The 24,829-nt window shown below is 36.0% G+C and overlaps 3 protein-coding genes and 2 pseudogenes across 5 annotated transcripts; 2 read left to right on the top strand and 3 right to left on the bottom strand.

Annotated features, from left to right (window-relative positions):
* Window positions 1–886: 886 nt before the first annotated feature.
* LOC143529964 (uncharacterized) lies at window positions 887–4,940 on the top strand. The gene is made up of 10 exons (XM_077025630.1): window positions 887–983; window positions 1,076–1,193; window positions 1,936–2,058; window positions 2,154–2,459; window positions 2,793–3,139; window positions 3,209–3,308; window positions 3,640–3,693; window positions 3,788–3,874; window positions 4,013–4,141; window positions 4,561–4,940. Exons 1-10 carry the CDS (start codon window positions 910–912, stop codon window positions 4,882–4,884), a joined length of 1,662 nt encoding a protein of 553 aa, XP_076881745.1. The 5' UTR covers window positions 887–909; the 3' UTR covers window positions 4,885–4,940.
* A 423-nt stretch (window positions 4,941–5,363) lies between these two features.
* LOC143530001 (protein LYK5-like) lies at window positions 5,364–8,645 on the bottom strand (annotated as a pseudogene). The gene is made up of 2 exons (XR_013134771.1): window positions 8,102–8,645; window positions 5,364–6,813 (listed from the first exon to the last, which is right to left on the bottom strand). The product of XR_013134771.1 is annotated as a protein LYK5-like (transcript).
* Window positions 8,646–10,184: 1,539 nt separating this feature from the next.
* On the bottom strand, window positions 10,185–12,130 carry LOC143530002 (uncharacterized protein At1g76660-like; annotated as a pseudogene). Its single transcript, XR_013134772.1, has 3 exons — window positions 12,074–12,130; window positions 10,939–11,896; window positions 10,185–10,404 (listed from the first exon to the last, which is right to left on the bottom strand). The product of XR_013134772.1 is annotated as an uncharacterized protein At1g76660-like (transcript).
* Window positions 12,131–17,350: 5,220 nt separating this feature from the next.
* On the top strand, window positions 17,351–21,344 carry LOC143529931 (uncharacterized). Its single transcript, XM_077025609.1, has 4 exons — window positions 17,351–17,386; window positions 17,459–18,496; window positions 19,295–19,981; window positions 20,641–21,344. Exons 1-4 carry the CDS (start codon window positions 17,351–17,353, stop codon window positions 21,241–21,243), a joined length of 2,364 nt encoding a protein of 787 aa, XP_076881724.1. The 3' UTR covers window positions 21,244–21,344.
* A 1,515-nt stretch (window positions 21,345–22,859) lies between these two features.
* Window positions 22,860–24,829, bottom strand: LOC143529999 (UDP-rhamnose/UDP-galactose transporter 2-like). The gene is made up of 5 exons (XM_077025650.1): window positions 24,700–24,829; window positions 24,268–24,452; window positions 23,760–23,960; window positions 23,399–23,566; window positions 22,860–23,310 (listed from the first exon to the last, which is right to left on the bottom strand). The coding sequence occupies exons 1-5, from the start codon at window positions 24,827–24,829 to the stop codon at window positions 22,957–22,959; spliced, it is 1,038 nt and encodes a 345-aa protein (XP_076881765.1). The 3' UTR covers window positions 22,860–22,956.

The following is a 24,829-nucleotide window of genomic DNA, read 5'->3' as shown; positions in this document are numbered from 1 at the left end:
GGTTTTAACGCTCAAATTTATCGCCGATGTCTATATCGTAACGAAAACAGTAGGTTCTGACCGAATTCGTGTCGACTCATCGTCGTAATGCTCGGGTTTACTAACGTCTAGGTTTCAACCGCCGGGTAGAAAACCTAGTTATCTATGGAACTAGAACCTGAACTCTATTTGCAATTCAGTGTTTCTATATCATCGGCTCTTCTTATTTCTATTGATTTAGGTCTAGCCTGTTCTATTTTTTTTATCTTTTCATAGAAATATTCAACATATTTTCACATTTAGTATTTCCATATACAACATATATTACTTACAATATATATCACCGTCAAGGGGGAATTTCTTAGTATTTGAGTGATTTTTCGGTATTTCAATAAAAAAATAATCAGGTTGCGCGATATATATGAAAGTATATTTATAAAAAAACTGTATTAGACTCAATCAAAAGTAACAATACCCAATAAGTTAGCAGAATATTCAAATTATATACAATGCCCGCTTACCTTTTATATCATGAGTTATCAAATTTATATTTTATCTAAGTCCCGTATTCGGCCCAATTTTTTTTAACTATTCTTGGTACATTCTTCCAACAAATCATACCCGTGACTGTCATTTAAGAATAAATTTCTATTGATTTAAGAATAAAATTGATCTTCAACAATAAACACCCTTTATACACCTACTCTGTATTTATAATTTGATCAAGACACCTTTGTGGGCACCCCTTCAAATTTGTCTTCTTTTCAAACCACGCTTTACCCTAATTTGCAAGGACACCCTTCTCATTCATAAATGCCACTTCTTCTTCAATTTCCAACATCATCTTTCCTATGCAACTTCTGGCCTTCTGTTACACTCTGAAATGCAGTTATTAGTCATCATCTTAAACTGTCGGTGACTCATAATAAGATGCTTAAAGCTGTTAACTCTGATTCCACTCCACCTATCTCACCTGTCTCATCTCGCCACTCAAGCTTTCAAGGGTAAAGTTTTGATTTTTATTGCAGTTTGCATATGGGTTTATCTTGGTTTCTTGAAATTGTTTGTTAATTTGGCTGTATGGTGATTCTTGCAGGTGTTCTTGGAATAATAATAATATTAATAATAATGGGAAGATTAGTAAAGATGATGATCATGATGGTGTCTTAGATATGGGCCATATGGCACCAAGAACTTCATATAATTTAAACCCTGTGAGTTTTTTTTTTCAAGATTGATGATATTTTGACCTTTGTTTAACAAGATTAAGACAACACATATGGGTTTGTTTAAAAAATTGTCTTTTTAGCAAAGGGTTTTTGTTTGTTTCCAAAATGATAAAGGAACATTCAATATTAACAGAGAGTTTGAGAATCTTTGTGTCTGGTATGATGTTGACCATTGGAGCAAATAAGATGTAACTTGAAATCTTTCCAATATGAGGATGCCATAATGTTCTTGAGATTCCCAAAATCCCAAATAGAATTTGATACAATCTTTATTTGACTATTTTGTTGTATTGTTGTTCATAAAGATTGTTACTTTATGATATGCTTCATGGTTATTAATTAGTAGCTATGGTTTCTTGAATTTAAAATGAATTCAAGAAACATTGAAATTGAAAGTTTGAAGTTTGACTTCATATCTTTGACCCAGGATGTTAAATTGTCCTTTTAGGATGGTTTGTTTGTTTGTTTTCCCATATTATAAAGGACCATTCAACAATGACAAAGTATGAGAATATTTGTGTTTTGTGATGATATTGACATGGGAGCAAATAAGGTGTAACTTGAAATCAAAATCCCACATAGAAATTGATGCAAATGTTATCATTTGACCATTTTGTAATTTTGTTATGTCCATTTATGACCATTTTGTTGTTCTTATATGTTTTGCTTTCTGCATATTAGAAGTAACTTTTGTTCATGTAAGTTTGACTTCATATGTTTGACACAGGATGTAAAATTGGGGAAAATATTTCTTGATCAATCCTCAGTTTGGTCAGAGTCAGAGATGACACCGACACCGTGTTCTAGTTCATTTTCTTCAAATGCTTCAAATGGGACGCCAAATTCAAAGGTTAAATTTATTTCCCACAATTGTTAACTAATATGCTCATTTTAACAATCTAGAACTATTTGTAATCATTGTTTTTTTGGTGATTTTGGGTACAGTCATCAATGGAATTAGTGAAAGAAATTACATCTATTGAAAAGGAAATATTTCATTTGGAACGGTATCTACTTTCTCTATACCGCACGGCTTTTCAAGAGCAAGTTCATCAAGTCCAAATTACAAAGTCATCTTCAGAGTATAAGATAGAATCGCAACTAAAAACTGTTGCTGATCAGTCAATCTTTAAAGTCAACTCTGATGCTTGGTTAAGTGGTTTCCATGGTCAACTTTCAACACGTAGTGAGGGGGTTACGGGTTCAAATCATCAAATTAATTCTGCGGTCTCAAAGTCATCATCTAGAAAGGTGAGTATTCATTAATCATTAGAAGTCACAATTTCGATCAATTCGCTTATAAAAGGCTGATTTTTCTGTAAAAAAATTTGGTTTTTAATTAAAAAGTTTGAATTTTTTATAAAAAAGAATTTATTTTTTATAAAAAGCATTTGGTTTTTATATAGAAAATTGTGTTTTTATATAAAAAAAAGTTAGCTAAAAAATGAACAAGTTGAAATCTGGTCAAAGTGATGTTTATGCATAAAACACAATAGTGCATTTCTTATAATCATATTTGACTCAAACCATTACAAGAAACGACCTTTCTGACCCGTCCATATTTTTCATAACGGATAATTTCAGGAGAGAAAAACGAGTCGTTGTAGTCTTGGGGAACACTTTGGAACTTGTACTGAAAATGCCGTTCTTGACGGGCCTGATAGACTATCTGAAGACATAATCAAATGTATCTCTTTGATCTACTGCAAACTTGGAGACCAAAATCAAACTCAATCTAGACCGTTAATTTCTTCATCTGGTACAAACTGTAGAAATGTTTCTGATACATGGAGTCCTTATTGCAATGAGGAACCTAAACATGAGAATTTAAAAGATGAAAGACGCGCGGATGCTGAAATGATTGAAGTTTTGAAAATAAATGTGGATGATGATGTTTTTAATTATGCTTCAAGGATGCTAAAAAAATATAGGTAGTTCATTAAATTGCTATAATTTTAATCTTTGTTCTTTTTAACATTTTTAATTTTTAATTGATGTAGAGCATTGGTGAAGAAACTCGAGAGTGTTGACCCAGGGAAAATGAAGCGGGAACAAAAGCTTGCGTTTTGGATCAACATTCATAATTCTTTGATCATGCATGTAAGTCTTTCATTTGTTTATACTCTTCTCACGTTATATGCGTTTTTGTGTCAAAACGCCTTAAAAATACCCTTTTAGAAAGGTTTTATTTTTGTGGTCGTGAGAACCTGTTAGGGAAAACTCATGGGACCCACTAACCCCGGATAGGACACTTACTATTGTACCACTCCTTGAAGGTTAATGTGTATTTTGGGCATATGCAAACTTTGACATGAAACTTTCTGAAAAAAGAAAGGCTGCAATGTTTTTAGGACATATTAAAAAGGGAAAAAGTTATTATTGGTTTATTTTGCACTTATTGAAGTACTGTTATGTGCTTGTTTCTTGCAAGGCTTATTTAGCATATGGGACGCAGAACACCACAAAGAGTAATTCCATTTTAAAGGTACAACATACGCTTTTTAAATAATATATGTTCATAGTTATCATTTGTTAACGCACATTAACTTTTTTATTGGAATTTATAATTTTGTTTTCAGGCGACTTATAACATCGGGGGACAATCCATCAATGCATATATTATACAGATATCTATATTAGGAATCAAATCACACTTTAGAGCCCCGGTTAGTCTCTTATCTTTATTTATCGTATATAATATCATTTATTTGTTCGTTTTAGTCGTTATTCCGGTGTGGGTCCCACAAGATGATATTAATAAATGGAACTTTTATGGTATTTTAACTAACATAGCATAGATGCAGTGGCTGCAGTCATTGTTATCTCCAGGAAGGAAGTTGAAGACGGAGCCTAGTAAACATATTTATGCCATCGAATACCCGGAGCCACTTGTCCATTTTGCCCTTTCCTTAGGATCGTTTTCAGACCCTGCGGTATGCAAATATTTATATTTTTACATTTTTAACATAATAATTATAATAATACTAATAATGCAGTTTTAGCTGCCAATGCGCCTTTTAGGTTTAATTTTGTCGTTTAATTAGGGTTATCGTTTTGCTAAGAAAAATAAGCTGGCAAGATGGACTTGTTCGGACTGTCGGCTAATGGGCCAACATATTGGGTTGGATGGGCCCGTCAAACATGATTACAATATTGATCAAATATTTAGAATAAAGCATTAAAATTATACCGGGCCCTGGCGTTTCCTTCTACTATATATTTTAATTAGAACTCGTTGACCCGTTGAGGATAGAGAATAGCATAATTTACCTCTTTATAAGTAAACGGGCTGAAATTGCCACCTCCAAAATTTATTAAATTTGGATTAATAAGTTGTATTTTTGTCGCATAGGTTCGAGTCTACAGCGCGAAGACCATTTTTCAGGATCTAAGGCTTGCTAAAGACGAGTTTATACGATCAACGGTTTATATAAACAAAGATTCAAGAATATACCTGCCCAAAATCTTATATTTTTTTGCAAAAGATATGGCAATGAGTATGGCAAGCCTTTTGGAATTAGTCAACGCATGTTTACCAGAAAGTCAACAGAACTTAATGAAAACAAGCATCAAAGGTAAACCCGAAAAATGTGTGTACTGGTTGTCACAAAGTTGTATATTTCGATACTCTATTCATCGAGAGACAGTTGAAGGCAGACTATCAGTTGATTTTTAATATTAATTTTTTTTTTGTGCATTTGTGAATCTTGAATAATTTTCTTATATTTGTTTAGTAAGTTTTTAAAGTGTATAGTTTGGTTAAAGTAATTTGAATAGTGGATTAAGATTTTATTTACTTAGTTTGTGTTTTTTTCAAGCTTGACTTAGATTGAATAATTATAAGGGTTCATATGTGTTCCATTTGCCTCGCCTCACTTAGTTTTACGGCTTTCTAACACTTTAAGCTTATACAAAACTGTAAGACGTGATAAAAGTTGAGTGACTTTAAAGTAATAGAAGACTATTGAGTGACTTTAAAGTAATAGAAGACTGATAAAAGTTGAGTGAATTTAAAAAAACAAAAAATTCCAGTTTTATCATAATACTTGAAAAACTTGATATACATTGAAACATTCTTTTATTAATCTTAACACTCAAAACATTAAAAAAACATCATATTACAATACTTAAAATGGTATCTATATCTAATCTCTTTTATCTACCATGACTAAGAGACCTTGAGTGTTCAACTTCATCAGAAGGATCCCAATCCAAAGAAGAAGACAATATCTTATCCAACACCCCAAACACCTCCGCCACCGACGGCCGGTCGTTTAAATCCGCCGCCACACATTTACTAGCAATCTCCACCATCGAATACGCCAATTCCACCGGATACTCACCCCGCAACCTCCCGTCCATAAACCCCGCCAACTTCTCCCTCACATTCTCCTCGCCCCGAACCACCTCCTTCACCATCTCCGACAACTGCCCTTCCGGCACCCCCGCCACATCCTTCCCGTCATCATTCACCACCCGAGCAGCGGCCTCTTTTCCCGATAACAATTCAGATATCAAAACCCCTAAAGCAAACACATCCATCTTCGGCGTAATCAACCCGTTCTCGATATACTCCGGCGGCATGTACCCAAACGTCCCCACAACGTGTCGGGTCAACTGAAGCTCGCCATTCTCCCTACCCTCCACGCTTCGAGCCAGCCCAAAGTTGGTTATTTTCGCGCGCATATTACCATCCAACAACACATTACTACTCTTCAAATTCTTATGTATATAAGGTGGAGTGATATAATTATGCATATAATTCAAAGCATCAGCCATATTATGTGCAATTTGCACCCTTTGCTTCCACTCCAAAACCAAATCATACTTACTATTTTTAGCAGTCACGTGCGGTGTATCACTGGTCACGTGCAGCCAGTCACTGAGTGAACCATTGTCAGCAAACTCATAAACCAAATAAGTGTTTCCTTGATGCAAACAGAAGCCAGACAGTCTAATAATATTAGAGTGATTAATCTGTTTAAGAATATTAATCTCCCCTGACACGTCACCTTTCATAACTTTAACGGCGGCTGAGTCGCCGTTAAAAACCCCTCTATAAACCAACCCTTTTATTCTATTTTCGTCGCTAAAGTCTCCGGTAGCGAGTCGTAAGTCCTCGTATTTGTAAACTGTTAACGACCCAACTGCAATTCGAACTCCTTCTGACGAAATCGACCATGAATTGCTCTCCGGCGGGATTAAGTTACTCGCCGGCGGGTTTTTGGCCGAAATTTGGGTTTTCCGGCGACGTTGAATTTGCCGTTTTCTAAAGCAGTAGACAAGAACGCCGGAAGTTAAAACAAGTAGGAGTAAACCGACGCCGATTCCGACGCCGGCGGCGACCCATTTGCTGGAGGATCCGCCGGAGTTGGGGGGTGTGACCGGAATGACCGGCGGAGCTGGAGGTGGTGATGGGGTGGCTGAATTGTCGATTCTGGTGGGTGTGGTGGTGAGAGGGATTAGTAATGGTGTGAATGGGAAGATTAGGCTGGTCGGCGAGAGCTCGTTGGCGTCGGAGATGCTTTGTGCGGTAACGCCGGAGAAATCTCCGGCGATGGAGTCTAATGTGTTGCCCCATGTTATAAGGAATGTAAGCAAATACCTGAGTAAACGAGTAGTTTAGATTTATTGGTGCCAAGTAGATTGAAATAGTTTAGATTTATGGGTGCCAAGTAGATTAAAGTAACATTTCGTTGGGTATGAAACCGTAAATCGGAAAATCAAAATGAAATAGCATAATTAAAAAAACCGATGATTTGTTTTATGTTTTAAAGAAACCGAACTTTTGGTTCGGTTTCAGTTTTGCGAGTAACTAAAACCGAACCGAATATATATATTTTTATTTTTTGTTTTAAATTTATGTAATTTGTAATATATGATTATTTATAGTTTTAACTCAATTAATTTAGTCGAAATGTATAATGATCAAAGTAGATTAAAGTAACATTTGTTATTGGTGTGTATGAAACCGAAAAAAATCAAAAAAGTTAAATTAAAATAACATGGCCAAACAAAAACTAAACCGATGGTTTGTTCAATGCTTTTGAAAAAACCAAACTTTCAATTTGGCTTTAGTTTTGCAAGTGACTAGAATCCAACCAAACCTACATAGTTTTGTTTTAAAGTTTAATATAATATTTAGTATATAGTTTAACCTAATTATTTTAGTCCAAATGTATAATAATCAACTAGTAGTTTTTTCTTTTCTTTTCCTTTTTTTTTTCTAAAAGGATAAATTTACTTCATGTTTCAAGTAACACCAAGCTCAACTATATAAACATAACCATTTGTTTGATGCCCACTAGATCAAACTAGTTAGTCATTGTATACCTTAATTGTTAATTGAATGGGAGAAAATCGACCCAAAATTTCAAGCCTCAATGTCAAAACCGATAAATCCTGAAACCGATCCAGAATCAAAATCCAAAAAAGTGCAAGAAATCAAAACCGTACAGTTTTAAAAAACCCAAAATCCGACATTGTTGTTTTTGGTTCAGATATAGCCCAAAACTGACCTGACCTGACCCATATCACTAAAATTTGCGTTAGAGGTGGGTAAATAAACCGGTTAACCGAACCGACTCAAAAATCGAAACCAAACCGGTTTGAAACCGATTATGTAGAAATCGGTTTGGAACCGATTGAAACTGTAGGTTCGGAACCAGTTTGTTATTTTCTTCATCAAAACTGGTTCCAAACCAGTTAACCGAACCGAAACCGGGCAAAAACCGGTCAACACCCGAACCAAAACTGATTGTAACATGGTAAAAAATGGTTTCAACCTGAACCAAAACAAATTATAAACCGGTTTTGATTTTTGTTGACTAAACCGAACCGGTTTCAACCCAAACCGGTTTGTGCACCTCTAATTGCTTTAAATAAAAAAATACCTGATTCCTGATGCGGTTTGGTTCGCGGTTGGACATGCGCACCTCAACGGAACCGTTAAGTTATACCCGACTAATAAGTTCCGAAAATTATACGGGTTTTGATGAATCATAGCCTGACACGCGGTAAGCCCCCATAGGTATTATTAGCAACAGTGAAGTAAGTCTCGTTAGTGGATTGAAGTACGTAACTAGCGTTGTGCTGGTAATATCCGGCGTCCGTACAAGAGCAGTTGCTGATGGGGACCACGACGATAGTGTTGGCGGGAATGGTGGCGGAGTTGGAGGAGAAGTTGTTGATGGCAGTGATGGATGAGGCGTTGGAGTTGAGGAGTGTGGCGATGGCGGAGGGGGTGTTGTAGGGTGGTGATAGTGATCGGAAAGTTAGGTAGGAGAGGCAGGTGGGTGGGCCGTTACAGGTGTATCCGAAGGTGGTGGTGTTGTCTTCGTTGCAGGCGAGTTGGCGGTTGTCGACGTAGGTTTGTTGGGCTTGGTGGCCGTGGATTGTGAACAAGAACACCGCCGCCGGCAGCCACCAGACGATCATATTTTATATTTAATCAAAGTGGGAAAATGATTGGAGTGAAATTGGGGTTGGATAATTTAAGGGTGGTGGATGACTTGAAAATTCAACGCGGTTGATGGTTTGACTACGGCGGGAATTTGATTGGTGGGTTACTTTTGTTGTCGTGTTGGAGACGGATGGTAATGTTTAATTCAAAAAGTCAAAGCACCTGGAAATTAACTTAAGTCAATTCTGGACGTTCAGGTGGTGAATCTACGCATATTCGGTCAGTTTCTGTCACATTCGTTACGATACCAGAATGCAAACAAAAATAAAGAGGCATTCGGTTGATTTTTATTATGTTTGTTACGAACAAGAATTTAACCAAAAAAAAAAAACTAAATTGGTCACACATGATTGATGCCACATGGACCATAAGAATCCAGCGGCACCAAACCTTACAATTGGTGTATATAATAATGGCCTTGGCGAGAAAAGAAGGTGAACATGCCTAATTATGCTTGAACAACGAGCGCGTCACCGATTGTGAGTTGTTATTGCTCGCCTGATGAGTCTAAAGTGGACTCTGACCATGAATGAAACGGATAGGTTGGACGTAGGTTAATTAAGGGCAACACACGGGGCGTTAAAAGATTGCTTGTTTCAAATAAGCTTATATTGTTTTCAAGCCAAGCGAGGATGGCTTTATAAGTTTTGAGACGATGTAGGCTCAACGAATAAAAATATTAGCCCATGCGAAGGTGAAAAATGACGGTGAATAATTGGTCAAGAAGAATAGGTCTCCATTTTGCAATTGATATTGTAACCTAAAGGAATGAAGATCTTAGACCACGCGTATTCAAACTAGGCACATCTGGACATTTTACGTCATGTGGCACCTAGTTAGCATTTTAACATTTTGCAAAAAACGAGTGTAGTGAAAAAATACTCCCAAAACGCCCAAAAGCCTCAAAATTCGAGCCGACCTAGCATTTTGTACAAAAAGTTCACCCAAAATGACACCCAAAACGCTAGGGGTGGGGGTGTTCCCTGGCCCAAAGCGCCGCCCCAAAATGTCCGACTGCGGATGATCTTATAACCTTTAGGATTAGTATGCCAAAGTAACAACATATGACGATGCTGAGTAACAACATAGACGTATTAATGTGGATATATCATGTTGATATAATCATAGGTAAGAGGCTTGGTCAGATCGAGATGACGAATAGCTTACAACATCGCTTAAAAGAACAGTGGAATTGTTTCACAGTCACCTCTACTAGGCACGCCTCAACGTAACAGGTGCGGGGTTGTCCGAAAGTGAGAATCAAATTCTGCTAGACATAATTCGATCAATGATAACTCTTGTCAGCATGCCTCATTTTACATAATTCTACCAAGTCGTATCATTTAGCCACACAAAATAACTGTTTTTTACACAAAACATGTCACACTCCCATGTCATTTGTATTACCAAATGGACATTCACTACATAGATAATAGTTACACCAGAAAATAAAAGAGTGAAAAAAAAACATAATAAACAACACAAGCATCAATAATTGGAGGAAATTAAAATAAATATAGCACATTAATACATACAAGAAACAACAACTATGCAATTCAATTCTCCTCTCTAACTTCATGCCCTTTTTGAGTTCACCCTGCTCTCTCTCAAGCTTCTCCCTCTTCTATAATCAATTTCCGCATCCGAATTCGATTGATGATACTTCACATTTATTCTTGAACCCCCCATCTTCGAGAATATGTCCTCGTCATCGGTCAACAGGCTGTTTCACATCTGAAATCACACCAACATGAAAACATATTATCAGACAAAAATTCTTGGATCTCAAAGGAAGATTCTTTGGTCAGACCGGACTAGGCCTGAAAACGAACCGAACAAACACAAATGAGTCATCTGTTCGTGTTCGTTCGTTTAACTTTTAACCGAACAAATTGGGTTCTCTAGTTCTTGTTCTTGTTCATGTTCGTGTTCGCTCACTAAAAAAATGAACATGTTTGTGCATGTTTATGTTTGTTAATTACGAACGGTTCAAAAACGTAAACGAACATAATTAAACATAGATGAAGGGATATAGCCGAGCCAAAACTAGTTAAAAGTAATGTGAAGAAAAACGTGTTGGGCCTAAAAGTTTTTTAAATCCATACTGAGTTGTAATGGGCTGGAAATTTTAAGTGAACACAATAACAATAATGATCGTAACTGTACTTATACAAGCGTAAACTAATGAACATAAATGCCCGTAAACAAATGAACATAAACGAATTTAAATGTTCACAAACATAAAAATAATCATAAGATATTATTCACCTTTTATAGCGTGACATGAACTTGACTCGCTCTTACTAGACTGAGTTTTCAGGCTTGACTCTTCATTCGCGACAAGGGTCAGCCCGGTTTTGATATCGGGCAGCTTATTAAGCCCGGGTGGCATAATGGAAAACGAGTCATCCGCCACATCAGATATCTCAACATAATGAGGAGTTGAAACAATCTCATCAGCACTAAACCCGAACGATGCTCGATAAGCTTCCAATTCCTCAATATCTTGTTTACAAACCTTACTCTGCCTACTTGGTACCCCGTTATCCGACTCTTTAGACACACTTAACCGCCCACCCAACTGAGGAAACGAAGACTGATCATAATAATATTGCGCAAATGTCTCAGGACAAAAGAAATTAGCATCTTGAGGCGCCTTTGAATCATCGTTCGAAGCCCGTGAAACAGGTGACCGAAGTGTGCTAGCCAGGCTGCCCGGGTACAAAGAATAAGACGGTGACATCTCATTCTTTTTACGACCATTTCTAACTTTCAAACCGGGCGAAAGGAACTGCGCGTACGGGACCTCTGGCGAACTAGGCGTAGTCAAATGGGCTAGCTCGGGCGGGGGCGTGAATGGGGCCGTGGACGGCTCGGTAGTAAACGTTGAGAACACGGGCGGGGAGACAAGCTGTGTCTCGTGGGCATACGGGCCGGTGGCAAACATTGACGGGCCGCTGGGCGAGTTCGCAGATATGAAACAGTTTGGTGATTGGGCTGTGGATTGAATGGCGGAATTGGAAAAGGACGAAAAGGATGCGGGTGAGGATGGCGGAGCTAGTAACGAGGTTGTCGGGTTGGTTAGCCCGACGGGTTGAGGTACAGGTTGCGGGTAAGGTGTCGGGTGGGTTTCGGGTAAGCGGGTTGCGGGTACAACCCGTTTTCTGCCTTTTTGTGAGCGGAAACATGATAAGCTAGTTAAACAGCCACCCCAATATCTTTTCCTCTACAAAAGCATAAATGAATTTAGGGTTTAATTACAAATTAATAACAGGATCTATAATGTTATAAAAATTAAATGAAGACCCAGTAATCATAATGTAGATCTGAAGGTGGTCATCAATCAATTAATACTTAATTTAACTTAGTATAAGTTTATAAATACAAGATCTGAAGAAATTACCCGGGAAGAAGGTGGTTGATGGTGTTGAAGTAACAATCTGTGTTGCTCGGTGGCCATTATCAACCAAAATGAAATAATTAATCAATCAATGAATATACATATAAGAAGGTGACAGAATAAAGAAAGGTTTGGAGAGTGAATAGATGGGAATGAAAGAAGATTAAAGATGGGTGGCGCTTTTGATTACTTTTGAGAAAAAGAAGAGTGGACGCCATTGTTGTGAGCTTTTTGTGCAGACAAAAGAGAAAAAGAAAAGAAAGATGATAAATAAACAGGCTTTGTTTTTATTTGCCTCAAAAGGAGAGAGAGAGATAGATCAAGACAATAACAGTGTTCGCGCGTGACCAATTAGCGGCTATCTTTAGTTTTGGTGGGAACATAGGCTCTGTTTAGCTGTTACGTTAGATAGTTTTCATCTTCTGGAAGCTGCGGTATGGTTTTTTAGAGAATCGTTTAAATCAAACTTTGAAAGTTAACGTAGACTCGGTTAATACACCATAGTCTGGTTAAAGTGAGACTACAAGACTCTCCAGATTAAAGAGTACGGTGACGTAAACACAAAAGAAAATTATCGTTCTAAAAAAATGGAGGCCGTGTTTATGTGATTGTGAACTTTAGGCATGTAGGTTGTAAAGATCTTGCCATGTGTATGTGTTGCTCACTTACCTGCCGCTCTATTATAATTAAATCATTTTATTAAATAATTCAATCATAAACTTAAGACAAAAAAAGTGTATGTTTATTTAAAATAATTATTTTTTTATTAATTATAACTAGTGTATGGCATCGAGAAACCAATCCAACATTTACATTTCAAGCACTCGCGCTCGTTATTCTCTAAACACCTTTCCCTTAGCGCCCCTGCCCGTTTCAACGTTTGAATGCCTTCCCATGTTGAGTAGGCCTGGACTTTACGACACATGTTCCTGTATAACTATTTTGTATAACTAGTTGGAAGAATTTAAAGTTTCGATTACAAACCACCTTAAAATGTTCAAACAAACTTTTTTTTTCTTTTTGAACGTCTAATTTGGATCACTGACAGGTTACTAGATCATTGGCTCTAGTAACCTGCCATTGTCTCAAACTAGGGATGAGCAAATTCGGTACTGGTACCGATTGATGCCGGTACCAAAATTTTAAGTTTCAGTATCGGTACCGGTACCGGTACCGATACCGGTATTTCTCGAATTTTTTACCTTCGGTATCGGTACTACCGAACCGAAGATTTACTGGTACCGATACAAAAATTTGCAATTATCGAGAACATAATTTTTGATACCGTACCCCTAGCTCAAACCAACTTTAATTAGGCGGTCTCCACCGATGGCCGCTTACTCCCTTCAACCTTTCGCTCTAACCACTAAATCGATTCCTTTTTCATCTCAATTTGTAGCGCATCCCTAGGTATTTTAAAGCAATTTTTCTCAACTTATACCTTCTTTTTGATATATTCTAATTTAATTTACTTGTAAATTTCATGGTAGTTTAACTCCTTTTTTTATATTCACATAGTTAAGTTATGCATTTTATCCTACATTAACACATATATGTGTACCTATATAGTTGATATCTATTTACGCTAAAAGATATAAGTTGATTATCCTGTTCATAACTTTTCTATTGCTAAAAGTTTTATACGAATAGGTGTTGAATGGTGTACTAGTAATTTACGTGTTATTGTCAACCTTTTATGAACCTAATGGGTTGCATGCTGAGTTGGATGAATTGTATGTCAATGTTGGGCGATGTCCATTTCATTAAATGCGGTTTTTCAGTAGTTTAAAGAGGCTCTTAAACGGTGTTTGGAGACGCATGATTTTTGGGATGCTTTAGTACATTCTTTATGCAAAAGAAAATGCCTAGAAACTCAATATTTTTATAAGATTTGTTTGTTCATCTTTAATATGTTTGCTAGATGAAGACTTGTAAGCTCAACTAGGAATATTATGCATGGGTAATTAGTAGTCGATACTCAAATCCGGATAAAAGCTTGATGATTTGGTTGTAAGATATTATGTTCATATGAAAAATAATTACAAACACTAGCTTGTGAGTTTGAGTTACTCGTAGTATGTGTTTGGTTGATATGATTAATTCGACTTATTTTATGTTTTTACCATTAAAATTGTGAGTTTTAGAATTATTGTTTGAAAAGTAAAAGATAGTTTAAAAGTGATGACACATGTACTAGTTTACTACATGTGCAAAAGTAAAAGTAAAACCCGTAAAAAGAACATACGTTTACACAATTTTAGGTAAGGCTCTCATCATTTATCAACTACATATCTTCTTCTTCCTTTTTATTTTTTAATTATATTTCTAAACTCTAATATCAATAAAAGAATTCAAAACAAACACTTGTTTATATAATCATATCTAATCCCGACCGGGTTTTACTACAACTGGCATTCGGGCGATAGATTTTCCCTGAAACAGGAGATAGCGAGCTCGGGCTACCTGGTGCTGTCTACAATCGTGGACGTATGCCGCGTATGAGGTTGTCTTTGTCGTTAGGTTACCCCGGATAGTTAGGCTGTAAAGGAACTGAACTAGCACGAACAAGACCTTGTTCATGTTCGTTTGTTATGGAAATAATATGTTCACGAACGATTCACTAACACTTACTAAACGAGATTTTATGCTCATGTTCGTTCTTTAAGGAAATAACGTATTCACGAACGGTTCACAAACACAAATGAACACAAATAAAATTGGTAGAGCGTAGAGATTGAGACCGATTTATTAATCAATATGATTAATGAAAGCTTGCAAATGAATCGAATGAACACGAACAAGGGCATTTTCGTGTTCATTCATTTAACTTTAAACGAACACGAATGCTTAATCGAACAATTATTTATGTTCACGTTCGTTTATATAAAAAAAACTGAACATTTGTATTCTTTTATGTTCGTTTGTTTAAAAACTAAATGAACATAACTGAATAAAGATAAACGAACATAAATGAATATGTATGAACAAATGTAAATGAACACAAACAAACATAAGCAAACATAAATGAAAACAGTTAAATGAACACAAATTAACAAATATAAAACATTTAAGCAGATTACCCATCCAGATAATGTTTAATTAAATTTTTATTAATACATAAACGAACATAAATAAACGTACGTTCATGAACATAAATGAACGAACGGAATAAGTGTTCATGTAATCATGTTCGTTCGTTTATTAAATAAATGAACATAAACTAACTTCCCATCAAACGGTTTCCAAATAATTTACCAAACGTTTGATCCGTTTACATGCCTAGGTATAGTCTTGCTTTATTCGTCGTTCGTTTAGGAAAGATTACGTGAAGGTTTGTAGTTGAAAAGTATAAAACCATCACTTATCACCGCCCCTTGGCCCACTCTGATCCGATTATTTTTATATTTTAACAATTTAATAATGAAATAAGGCAGGTGTTGCTAGTTCAATGCACATGTTAAATAGTTTCATATGCTCTTACAAGTGTAAAATAGCCTCACATGCTTGCACATGGTACTGTCTAGATTGCTAATTTGGTGCCTGGGTTTGTTATCTAATGTTTGGATTCTCAATCTTTCAATCAACCTTTCGTTGTTGATTACTATAAAAGATTAAAACTAACTTAGGATTCTCAAATCAACCTTTATTTTCAAACACAGTTCAAATCATCATATAAGTTGAATTGAAAGTGTTGATATAAATAGTTATAACTTGTAAGTTGAATTGGACATTAGCTTGTTGTTAAAGCCGTAGAGGTGTCACTTCACTTGTTAACAAAAATAAATTTGTCTTGTCTTCATGCACCACCGTTATATGATAAGAAAAATGCTTGTTAAAGCTTCATTGGTCATCGCTTAATGAAATAACTTGATAAATCTTTTAATTAACTAAAATCAATCATGCACCAATCAACGCAAAGCAATTATCATTAAAATAAGACAAGATAAATTTGTGATTATCTTTCTTATGATCGCATCATCTTTAAAATTCTTGAAACAACTTTACTTTTGATTGGTTCGCTCTATGATTATTTTTCTTATTCTTGTATCACCTTTCACATTTTTGAAATCGTATTACTTTTGGTTGGCTGGCTCTGTGATCGCCAAGTTAAGTTCAATCATAGTTGGATTTGAATCCATACCAAGTCATTTGTTGTGCTAATAGAAACCCTCAGAAAAAAAAAAACAAGATCATGGGTAAATTAAGACGAATGAAATCGATAAAATGTCAAAAGGAGTTCAAACTTTTAATCGTGCTATTTACACCAAATTCAACATACACTACATGAAATTCAAAATCTAAGTCATGGATTCAAATATTTTAAATCCCAAAACACATTTGGTCGTGCCATCGCCTTCTCCCTCCTTCTAACTACCACTCAACGGGTCTCCTCCGGCATCTATTTTCCACCGCTCTCGTATTTTTCTTATATTTCGTCTACAAGACCACTTTTTAGTTTTGCATTTAGTTTGTGTATTTTTTTATTCTATATATATTAACAAATTGATGGGATGGGACATACGCATAGCCTATTTCTAGAATCAGAGTTCCGTAATAGACAGTGTCTTACAATGCCACGTCTGAATCTTCCAGAACCCACCGACATCTTATATACCACACCCTCCTCTCTCATCAACGTTTTTGTTATCCTCCTAGCTAAGGGTGCAAACGAGCCGAACCCGAGGCGAAACCTAGCTCAACTTGGCTCGTTTAACTTCTACGGAGCTCGAGCTCGAAATCGGCTTGTTTACTATTTATTAATTACTGTTTATGTAATTATAATTATTTGTATATATTTTTTCTATTATAATTATATATATAAAATAATATATATATTATTTATTTATTTTTTCATAACATTATATATATTAATTAATAATTATTAAATATATATTTTAAAAATTATATAAATGATAGGCTTGTGAACCGGCTCGAGCTCAATAAGTGAAGCTCCGGTTCAGACGAGTTTATTTTTAAGATCTAGCTCAAAATTAAGCTCGGCTCAATCTTACGATGATCTTGCACTAAACTCCTAGCCACTTATATAGAGTCCAAACTTTACTGGAGGACTCCAATTCCAATTCCAATTCCAATTCCAATTGGAGCAGCAGGTTGAAATGGAAAGTTGAATAATCAAACTTAGCACAATTACAGTCTGTCTCAGTCGGCAGTATTCATTTGATCATACAGATTTATGCGCCTTGATTCTTCGTTAACCTAAATCAATCAATCAATCAATCAATCAACTAAATCCACAGCAACAGTGGCACCAGCATTGCGATGGATGACATGGAGGACTCACTATTCGAAGGCATGGTCCTCTTCAACCCTACCTCTTCATCTTCATCTTCTCAATTACCACTAACTAATAATAATAATAATAACAAGGCGGATGACGATTCCGTTAATCTATCTAATCACCGTGAAAGTACTCAGCAATCTCTTCAATTTGAGCCGTTAGATGAGAACCTGTTCTCCGATCTAACCCTAATTCAACCTCAACCTCAAGATGACGACGTTTCGTCACTCGATCCTCCGCTTTCTCCGTCTTCTTCGTCAACATCGTCTCGTAGCACTACTGATTTTGCTTCAACTGTTGTTACTACTACTACTACTACTAATAATAATTATTATTATAATTATGCAAGTGTTGTTCCGTCTGCTCGATCGCTCACGTCGCAGGTTTCGTCGACTCGGAAGAAGAAGAGAGCCGGATTACGGATCGGATATGGTAGACCGGCTGCTGCTGCTCAATTGCAGGATTCTGCTGGTGATTTTGATCATTCATCAGCTCGTTCGTATATTCGGTCACCGTCTCAATTATCATTGCCTGTGGTTCTGCCAGAAGCAGAAGCAGAAGAAGATAAACAGCAGGTTGTTCGAATTGTACATGATCCTGAAATTAGGTCTGAGATTAGGTCTGAAGTTAGGTCAGAATCACCTGTAGTAATTGAAGAGCAGGTCTCGATAACCGAAGCAGTTCGGGATTCGGAATCAACGTTAGAGCAGGAGGTTAAACAAGTTGAAAGAAAGGAGGATTCGGTTGAGTTGAGATATGAGCAGGTTAAGAAACAGGTTGCTGATAAGCTCGATTCTGCGCAGCGAGCGGTGGCGGCTGTGTCTGTTAAGCGGAAGGAGGCTATTAGAAAGAGAAGGAAGGCTGCGGAGGAGTTGAGTCTTGTGTCTGTGAAGTACAAGGAGATGGAGAAGGAGCTGGAGGAAGCTGTTGAGTCTGAAGATTTTGAGACTGCTGAACGGGTTAGTGATGGTCTTGCGTCAGCGGAGAAAAACAAGGAGGTTCTTTTGATTGCGTTGAGAGAAGCGGAAGCAGAGTGTGATGCCATTGATTCTAGGATGCAGGAGGCTTTGGAGCTGCAGATTGTAGCTGAAGAAGAATGTGCAAAACTGCTAAAAAGCTTTGCAGTGGTGAGTTTGTTATCTTTATCAGTTTATTATTGAATATTAACCTTATGATAATCATGTGCTCAGTGATTTTTAACATAGTGCGATTTTTGGTGGCTGCATAGTGTTAATAGTTTCACAGACATCACTTATCAGATTATGCATACGATGAAATCTTGGAGCTGAAACAAACAGATCACATGTAGGAAAATAGTTATAAGTTGATTACAACTGGGACTTTAATGCGTATATAGAAAGACAAATTACTACAAATAAACCAATAGTTTTAAGTACTTTTAATTGATTTACACTTTTGATTGGGATATATGAAGTCATGGAGCTAAAGCAAACTGGTCACATGTAGGAAAGTAGTTCCAAGTGTGTTCAACGCAAGACAATTAACTGAGAATAAACTGATAAACTTTAGTGTTTTACACCTCAGATGGTGATGCTATCTTTTGTATCCAATTTTCTTGCTTTTATTAGTGCTAATTATATATATTAGTAGTTTAATATTAGGGTTTATTTATATTTAGCTTACAAGATTGAAGGCCTTGGATTAGATTATTAATATAATAATATCACACTACTGCAGCAACTTTGATTAACCAGAACAAGAAATAAAAGATGAAAAAGAAAAACAGGCTTCGATCAAAACTATGATCGACTCCTTTTTTGTAAACATGAACCGAAAAGTTAACAATACAAAGACTCCATGACCCGTTTGTAATACTATGATTCGGTTAAATATGTAGTCACTTTTACAGTTGGCATCTTTATTCAAATAACTCAAGTAAATTCTGATTTATGTTTTCTTCTCAGGATGCTGATCAAAATGCAGATTCTGTCATCTCAAATGCCAAAACTAAAACTTCAGAAGAAATGGAGAAATGGGATTCATTATCTGAAGCTTTAGAGGCCAAGAAAATGGAAGCTGAAGTTGAATCAGATGTTATATCAGGAGCACGCCAAGGGTTAGATGATTCCATTAACCAAATAGTCAAAGAAGACAAACAAAAAAGTCAACTCCTTTACAAGAAACTGAAGATTTTAGCAGATGAACTACAAGAATTACTCGCTTTAGTGAAACAAAAAGAAGCAGAAATATCAGAAAACAATTTACAAATCGAAGAAATTGAAAAAAAGATGGCAGGTGCTGTTTCTAACTTCCAAGATGCACTCTCAGACATTGATTTGAAGTTTAAAAATATTCAATTGGGCCTATCAAAACTGGAACTGGAGAATGAAGATTTGTGTAGAAAAAAGAAGGCAATTGACGATTTTGCTCTTCAGGAAGAAGCTAGAGGGTTTAAAATCAGGGAACTTGCACAGGTTTCTGCAGATGAAGCAAGTGTGCACCAAGAAGTTATAAACTTGCGTAGGAGTTTAATAAAGTTTATATCAAAATCACGAGAAGATAAAATACGGCTAGCTACAACCGAACAGAAGTTGTTTGATGATGTTCAAGTGCTCAAACAAGATATCTCTGCTGTAAGAGCTTCTCTTCAGGTTAGTTATCTGATTAATCATGGACTCATGATTTGAAGGGTATTAACGTAAAGTTACTAGAATGTCATTACTTAGGTAATGTTTTGTGACATGAAATTAGGGGAATGTAGGCAAGTAGACAGACCGATCGTTTGGCGGGAAGTTCGAACATGAAGAAACAATTGTTCATTTAGTTAAATGAACGGACATGAACACATGTCTCGTTCGTTCATTTATGTTCGTGAACGTTCGTTTAGTTAAGTTCGTTTATGTTTGTTCGTTTACTTTCAATTATATTCGTTAGTTTTAAGTTATTATATTCATCTAAAATTGTTTGGCCCATTACAACATAGTATAGATTAAATAACTTTTTAGGCCCAATGCATTGTTCTTTACTTTACTTTTAACTAGTTTTAGCTAATTAGCTCTCAGTTATGTTCGTTCATCTAATTTAGTTATGTTCGTGAACTGCGTTTATACTAACGGAGCGAACATACACAAACAAGAAAACCCTATTTGTTTAATTGTTCGTGTTTGATTGTTTGTTCAGTTAAAGTTAAACGAACGAATACAAGCATGCTCTGTACCAACCAAACAAACATGATAGTTGCTTAATTGGTTAAAAATTGTCATTTTGAAACAATACAAATCTTATAAACTTTTCTTTATTTGTGTTTTAGGATCTGTCTTCAACAAAATCTGGAACCCAACAATCAATAGAATCTTCCAAACAAAGGCTTCTTTTTATAGAAAAACGGGTCCCGGAGATCGAATCTGAAAAGCGAGTCTTTGCAACCGCAAGAAACTTCAAGGAAGCAGCCCGAATTGCCAACGAGGCAAAGACACTATATGCTGAAAAAGAAACTTTACAACTTAAAATATATGAAGATTCGAGTACCCTTAAAAAGATAGAGGATGAACTCAACCAAAATGTGCAAAAGTTACAAGAAAAAGAAGAAAATGTTTTAATAATGGAAAAGGAGTTAGAAGCGGTTAGATACAAACGTTTGGTTCTGGTTGCGAGTGCTGCCAAGGCTGAACGATCGGCTGCTATGAAAATAGGTGATGTTGAAGAAGCCAATATTTTGTTGCAAGAAGCCGAGGTTGCAGATTTGGAAGCTAGAAAGATTCAATCAGATTGTAAAAATGAAGAAATTGATGGTGAGATGTTGAACTCATTTGTTTCAATGGAACTTGTTTCCACTCTGGATAAGAACCAGTTGGCTGAGCTTGCAAGCAACATCAATGGTGAATCTAGGGTCAAGTCTGAAGGTGGTGTCTAGAGGTATTCTTTTTTCTTTTGTTTTTCATACACCCATGTTTTGTTTTGGGATTTTGATTTGTTGAAACTGTTTTTGTTTGTTTGTGATTTCTATACAATGTTGTATAACAATTGAACTTGAGGATTTGTTAAAAGCGCTAAGACCTTTCATTTGGATTAGAACATTCAAGTCAAAATATATTGAGTTGTGAGTACAACTAATGTGCTTTTAGCCTTTGAAGTATTTTGATTTGGTTGATCTACAATGGTGTTTTTGATGTAGCATTTTCTTATGCAAGTTTCGTGGGATGTTGGTGGGATGTTGGTAGCAGTGCTGTAGAGATCGTCAGAGCCAAGTCGGGCGGTGGGTAGGGACTGACAATTATCTGGATTAATAGGGATTAGTCAAGATTAATTGGATTGAAATTTATATATAAATTTTTAAATTTACATATATATTTTCAATTTTGACCGATTTTATACAAATGAGGATTAATTGGTGACAAGTCGGTGTGGTAGAGGCTAATGATTGGTTGGCAGGTCGAATCCAATAAGTTATCACGAATTAGAAAATCATGTCAGATATATGAATCCGGACACAACACAGTTTTTCATAGTTAATACAAACATGACCCATTTAACTTGAAGTTTTATTTTATAATTTTGCATGTTAATAATCTATAATTATAAAATCGTGCCCGTCTGTCAGATATATGAATCTAGACACAACACGCTTTTTCGTAGGTTAATACAAACACGATCCATCTAACTTGAAGTTTTATTTTATATTTTTGCATATTAATACTCTAAAATTTATAAATTTAGGGCCTTGGAAGTTGGAACCAAAAATACAAATTTATATAAATCTAGGTTTGCAATCGTTGCGTCAGTTGGTATGAGTTAAGTTCGTTACGATATAGACATTGAATTGAAAAAATTAATCCTTCAATGAAGAAGACAATAGTGACACTCGTATAACTTATAATAAAGAAATAACATGTTAAAAAAATAAATACAACTCATGATCAAAGCTACACAAATTCGGTTGGTGCGCTACAATACTAACACTAAACCCAAAAAATATATTATTAAATGCCCAAAATACTCATATAGCTTATATTACCAGAAAAAAAAATAAAAATAAAATAAAATAAAAGGCCGAAGTTTATGTGGTCGTTAAAATTGGTATTAGAAACCTGAGCGTTGTTGCGTCGAGCTGACACAAGTTAGAGCGGTTTTGATTACGTTTGTTATGGTGCCGGAAATAAAACAATAAAAAAAATACAAACTTAAAGAAAAAAAAAACAAGAGAAAAACAAAACTGGATGACGTGACACAAGCTAATGCCGCCAGGTGAACCAATGGTGCTCTTGCGACACCAATCCATTGATTTTTATCTTATATATAATGTTTAAGCCATAAAACTTGATGCACATTTCTCTTTGAAGATTCTAAATAAAATATTCAAAAAAATAGTTTAAACTATGACATAAAACACACATAAAATTAAAAGGATCCTCAAAACTAGAATGGAGTGAAAAACACAATCAACCAGTTGATATTAATGAATCTATTAATTTGACACAATAATAATTTCTATAAATGCATAAACAAATGAGCTTAAAAAGCTATATAAAAACTATAAATTCCAATTTGGAACAACAATGAACAAAACCACATCAAAAAACATGCAAAACATGATATCAAATCAAATGCATATTTGGAATCAATCTTTCTATTTTGACTCCCCAAACTCAGGTTCCTTAATTGGACCTTTCTCCAACCCTTCTTTCAACAAAGTCAACTCTTCTTCAGTCAAACTATGCTTCGAAAGCGGTAAGCTTTTGTTAGCCGCCTTTTCGACCTCCACCGCCCAACTATAAATCACCATACCCGCAACCGCAACAAGCATGCCCGCGATGTTCTTGAAAGTCAACTCTGAGTCAAACAGCAGCCACCCTAAAGTCAACACGGCCACGGTTTTCATGTGACCTAAAACTTGAAACGAAACAGCTGAAAACCGCCCTATGCAGAGGTATTGACTAATGTTGCAGAAAACCGCCAATGAGCATGAAATCAATATGAAAATCTGTCATTTGTGAGAGTGAAGTTAAAAATATGATTCACCGATATAATTGAAATGTAACAAGAAACGAAAATGAACAAATTTTGCTTACAATTGCACCAGAAGATATGGTTTTCATGTAATCTGAAATTAGTCGTCCACTTAAATAATAATCAATAAAAGGACCAAGTACAAGAAGCGAAAGAGCTTGAATCGGTGCGGTTTTACTCAACAATTCAAAAGCTCCAATCGAGTATTTCTTCTGCAAGGATCCGATAGACTGCGCGATAGAATCAAAATCATTATTGTTAGCTATATTCATAACAACTTACTATTGGAATTAATTAGTATATACGTTTCTCTAGAGTTTCTAGTTTTGTTCCTATATATATTCTTATCTCATATACTGTTACAATTATTAAGGATTCGTGCGCATTAAAGGTTAGTAAAACACTTGTGACACGTGTACTCACAATTTGTTGCAATGATGTTGCTAGCACTGCTACACACGCGCATATAAAACCTTTGGCGTTAACTTTAACGTCAGTCACAGTGCAAACACCAACACCTATAACCACCACCACAACCGAAGCTTTGACTTCCTTTGAATACCGCTTGCCATGAAGAATCCATTCCATCACACAAACCACCGGAATCATGCTTAGTTTGGAAATCTACATAGGAAAAAAAAACATAAGTAATGCACTCAAGAATGCGACTTTTTTTGTAACCATGAGATTCCGTTAAGGAAAACTCATGGGCCCACCAGTACACAGACAAGCAGGTGGTCTTCAAGAGGTTAAGGCAAAAACCAGTGGACGCAGGATTCAAATCTGAGACCTCTAATTCAAGGAATCAGGCGCTTACCACCGTACCAACCTTACCAACCGTTGAACGTTTCAAAAACGCAACTTATACCATAAAACTATAATTCTATTTGTAAAACATATATGCAAATAAATAAATTATATAACTACATACTTGGTAGAATCCAACTGAATTCAACATGAGACTAAGGTTCATCCCGGTGATGGACATATTCGCAACGACCGAAAACCATAAAAGCTCCCACAAAGGAACATGTTTGGCCGTAGTGTACCCCGAGGAATTCGACACGAATCCAACCAACGCCGTTACCGCAAAGTGGAATCCGGTTAACGTTGTAGCTGTAAACAACACCATTGTTAGCAAACTTACCAAATCCTAATTCAAGATCAAGAAAATAAAAAAAAAACTTTTCTTGATCTATGAAATGAAGTGAATTTAAACAACTTTATGCATAATTAGGGCAATTCGGTCAAACCCAATAAACTAGAGCTGAAATTGAAACTAGATCAATGAAATAAAACCCTAAATTGACGAAATTGAAGCCCAATTAAACCCTAATTTGACAGATCTGAGAGACCCACTAACCGAAAGTGAAAGAGTAGCCGTTAGCCGACATGAGTTGCTTGTTGGCCATGATGATTCCGACGGAGCTTATGACGTTCATGGCCCATGCTCCGACGTCAGACACCGGCGATGGTTTCTTGTCGGTGGCCAT

The sequence above is a fragment of the Bidens hawaiensis genome, unplaced genomic scaffold (genome assembly GCF_021521415.1).
Source record: "Bidens hawaiensis isolate Kalapana, Puna unplaced genomic scaffold, B.hawaiensis_p1.1 tig00008796_1, whole genome shotgun sequence".
In the NCBI taxonomy this organism is placed as follows: domain Eukaryota; kingdom Viridiplantae; phylum Streptophyta; class Magnoliopsida; order Asterales; family Asteraceae; genus Bidens; species Bidens hawaiensis.
Note: the sequence above shows the minus strand (reverse complement) of the source record. Positions and strands in the feature narration are given on the sequence as shown.

Excerpts from the sequence above, each read along its gene's own strand:
- LOC143529964 (XM_077025630.1), top strand. The coding sequence starts at position 910 with ATGCTTAAAGCTGTTAACTCTGATTCCACTCCACCTATCTCACCTGTC. Across the intron at positions 3,875-4,012 it reads AATCACACTTTAGAGCCCCG|TGGCTGCAGTCATTGTTATC; the intron begins GTTAGTCTCTTA and ends GCATAGATGCAG. Across the intron at positions 4,142-4,560 it reads GATCGTTTTCAGACCCTGCG|GTTCGAGTCTACAGCGCGAA; the intron begins GTATGCAAATAT and ends TTTGTCGCATAG.
- LOC143529931 (XM_077025609.1), top strand. The coding sequence starts at position 17,351 with ATGGATGACATGGAGGACTCACTATTCGAAGGCATG. Across the intron at positions 17,387-17,458 it reads ACTCACTATTCGAAGGCATG|GCGGATGACGATTCCGTTAA; the intron begins GTCCTCTTCAAC and ends AATAATAACAAG. Across the intron at positions 19,982-20,640 it reads CTGTAAGAGCTTCTCTTCAG|GATCTGTCTTCAACAAAATC; the intron begins GTTAGTTATCTG and ends TTTGTGTTTTAG.
- LOC143529999 (XM_077025650.1), bottom strand. The coding sequence starts at position 24,829 with ATGGCCACCGACAAGAAACCATCGCCGGTGTCTGACGTCGGAGCATGG. Across the intron at positions 23,567-23,759 it reads CAACATCATTGCAACAAATT|TCTATCGGATCCTTGCAGAA; the intron begins GTGAGTACACGT and ends TCTATCGCGCAG. Across the intron at positions 23,311-23,398 it reads CCATATCTTCTGGTGCAATT|ATTTTCATATTGATTTCATG; the intron begins GTAAGCAAAATT and ends CACAAATGACAG.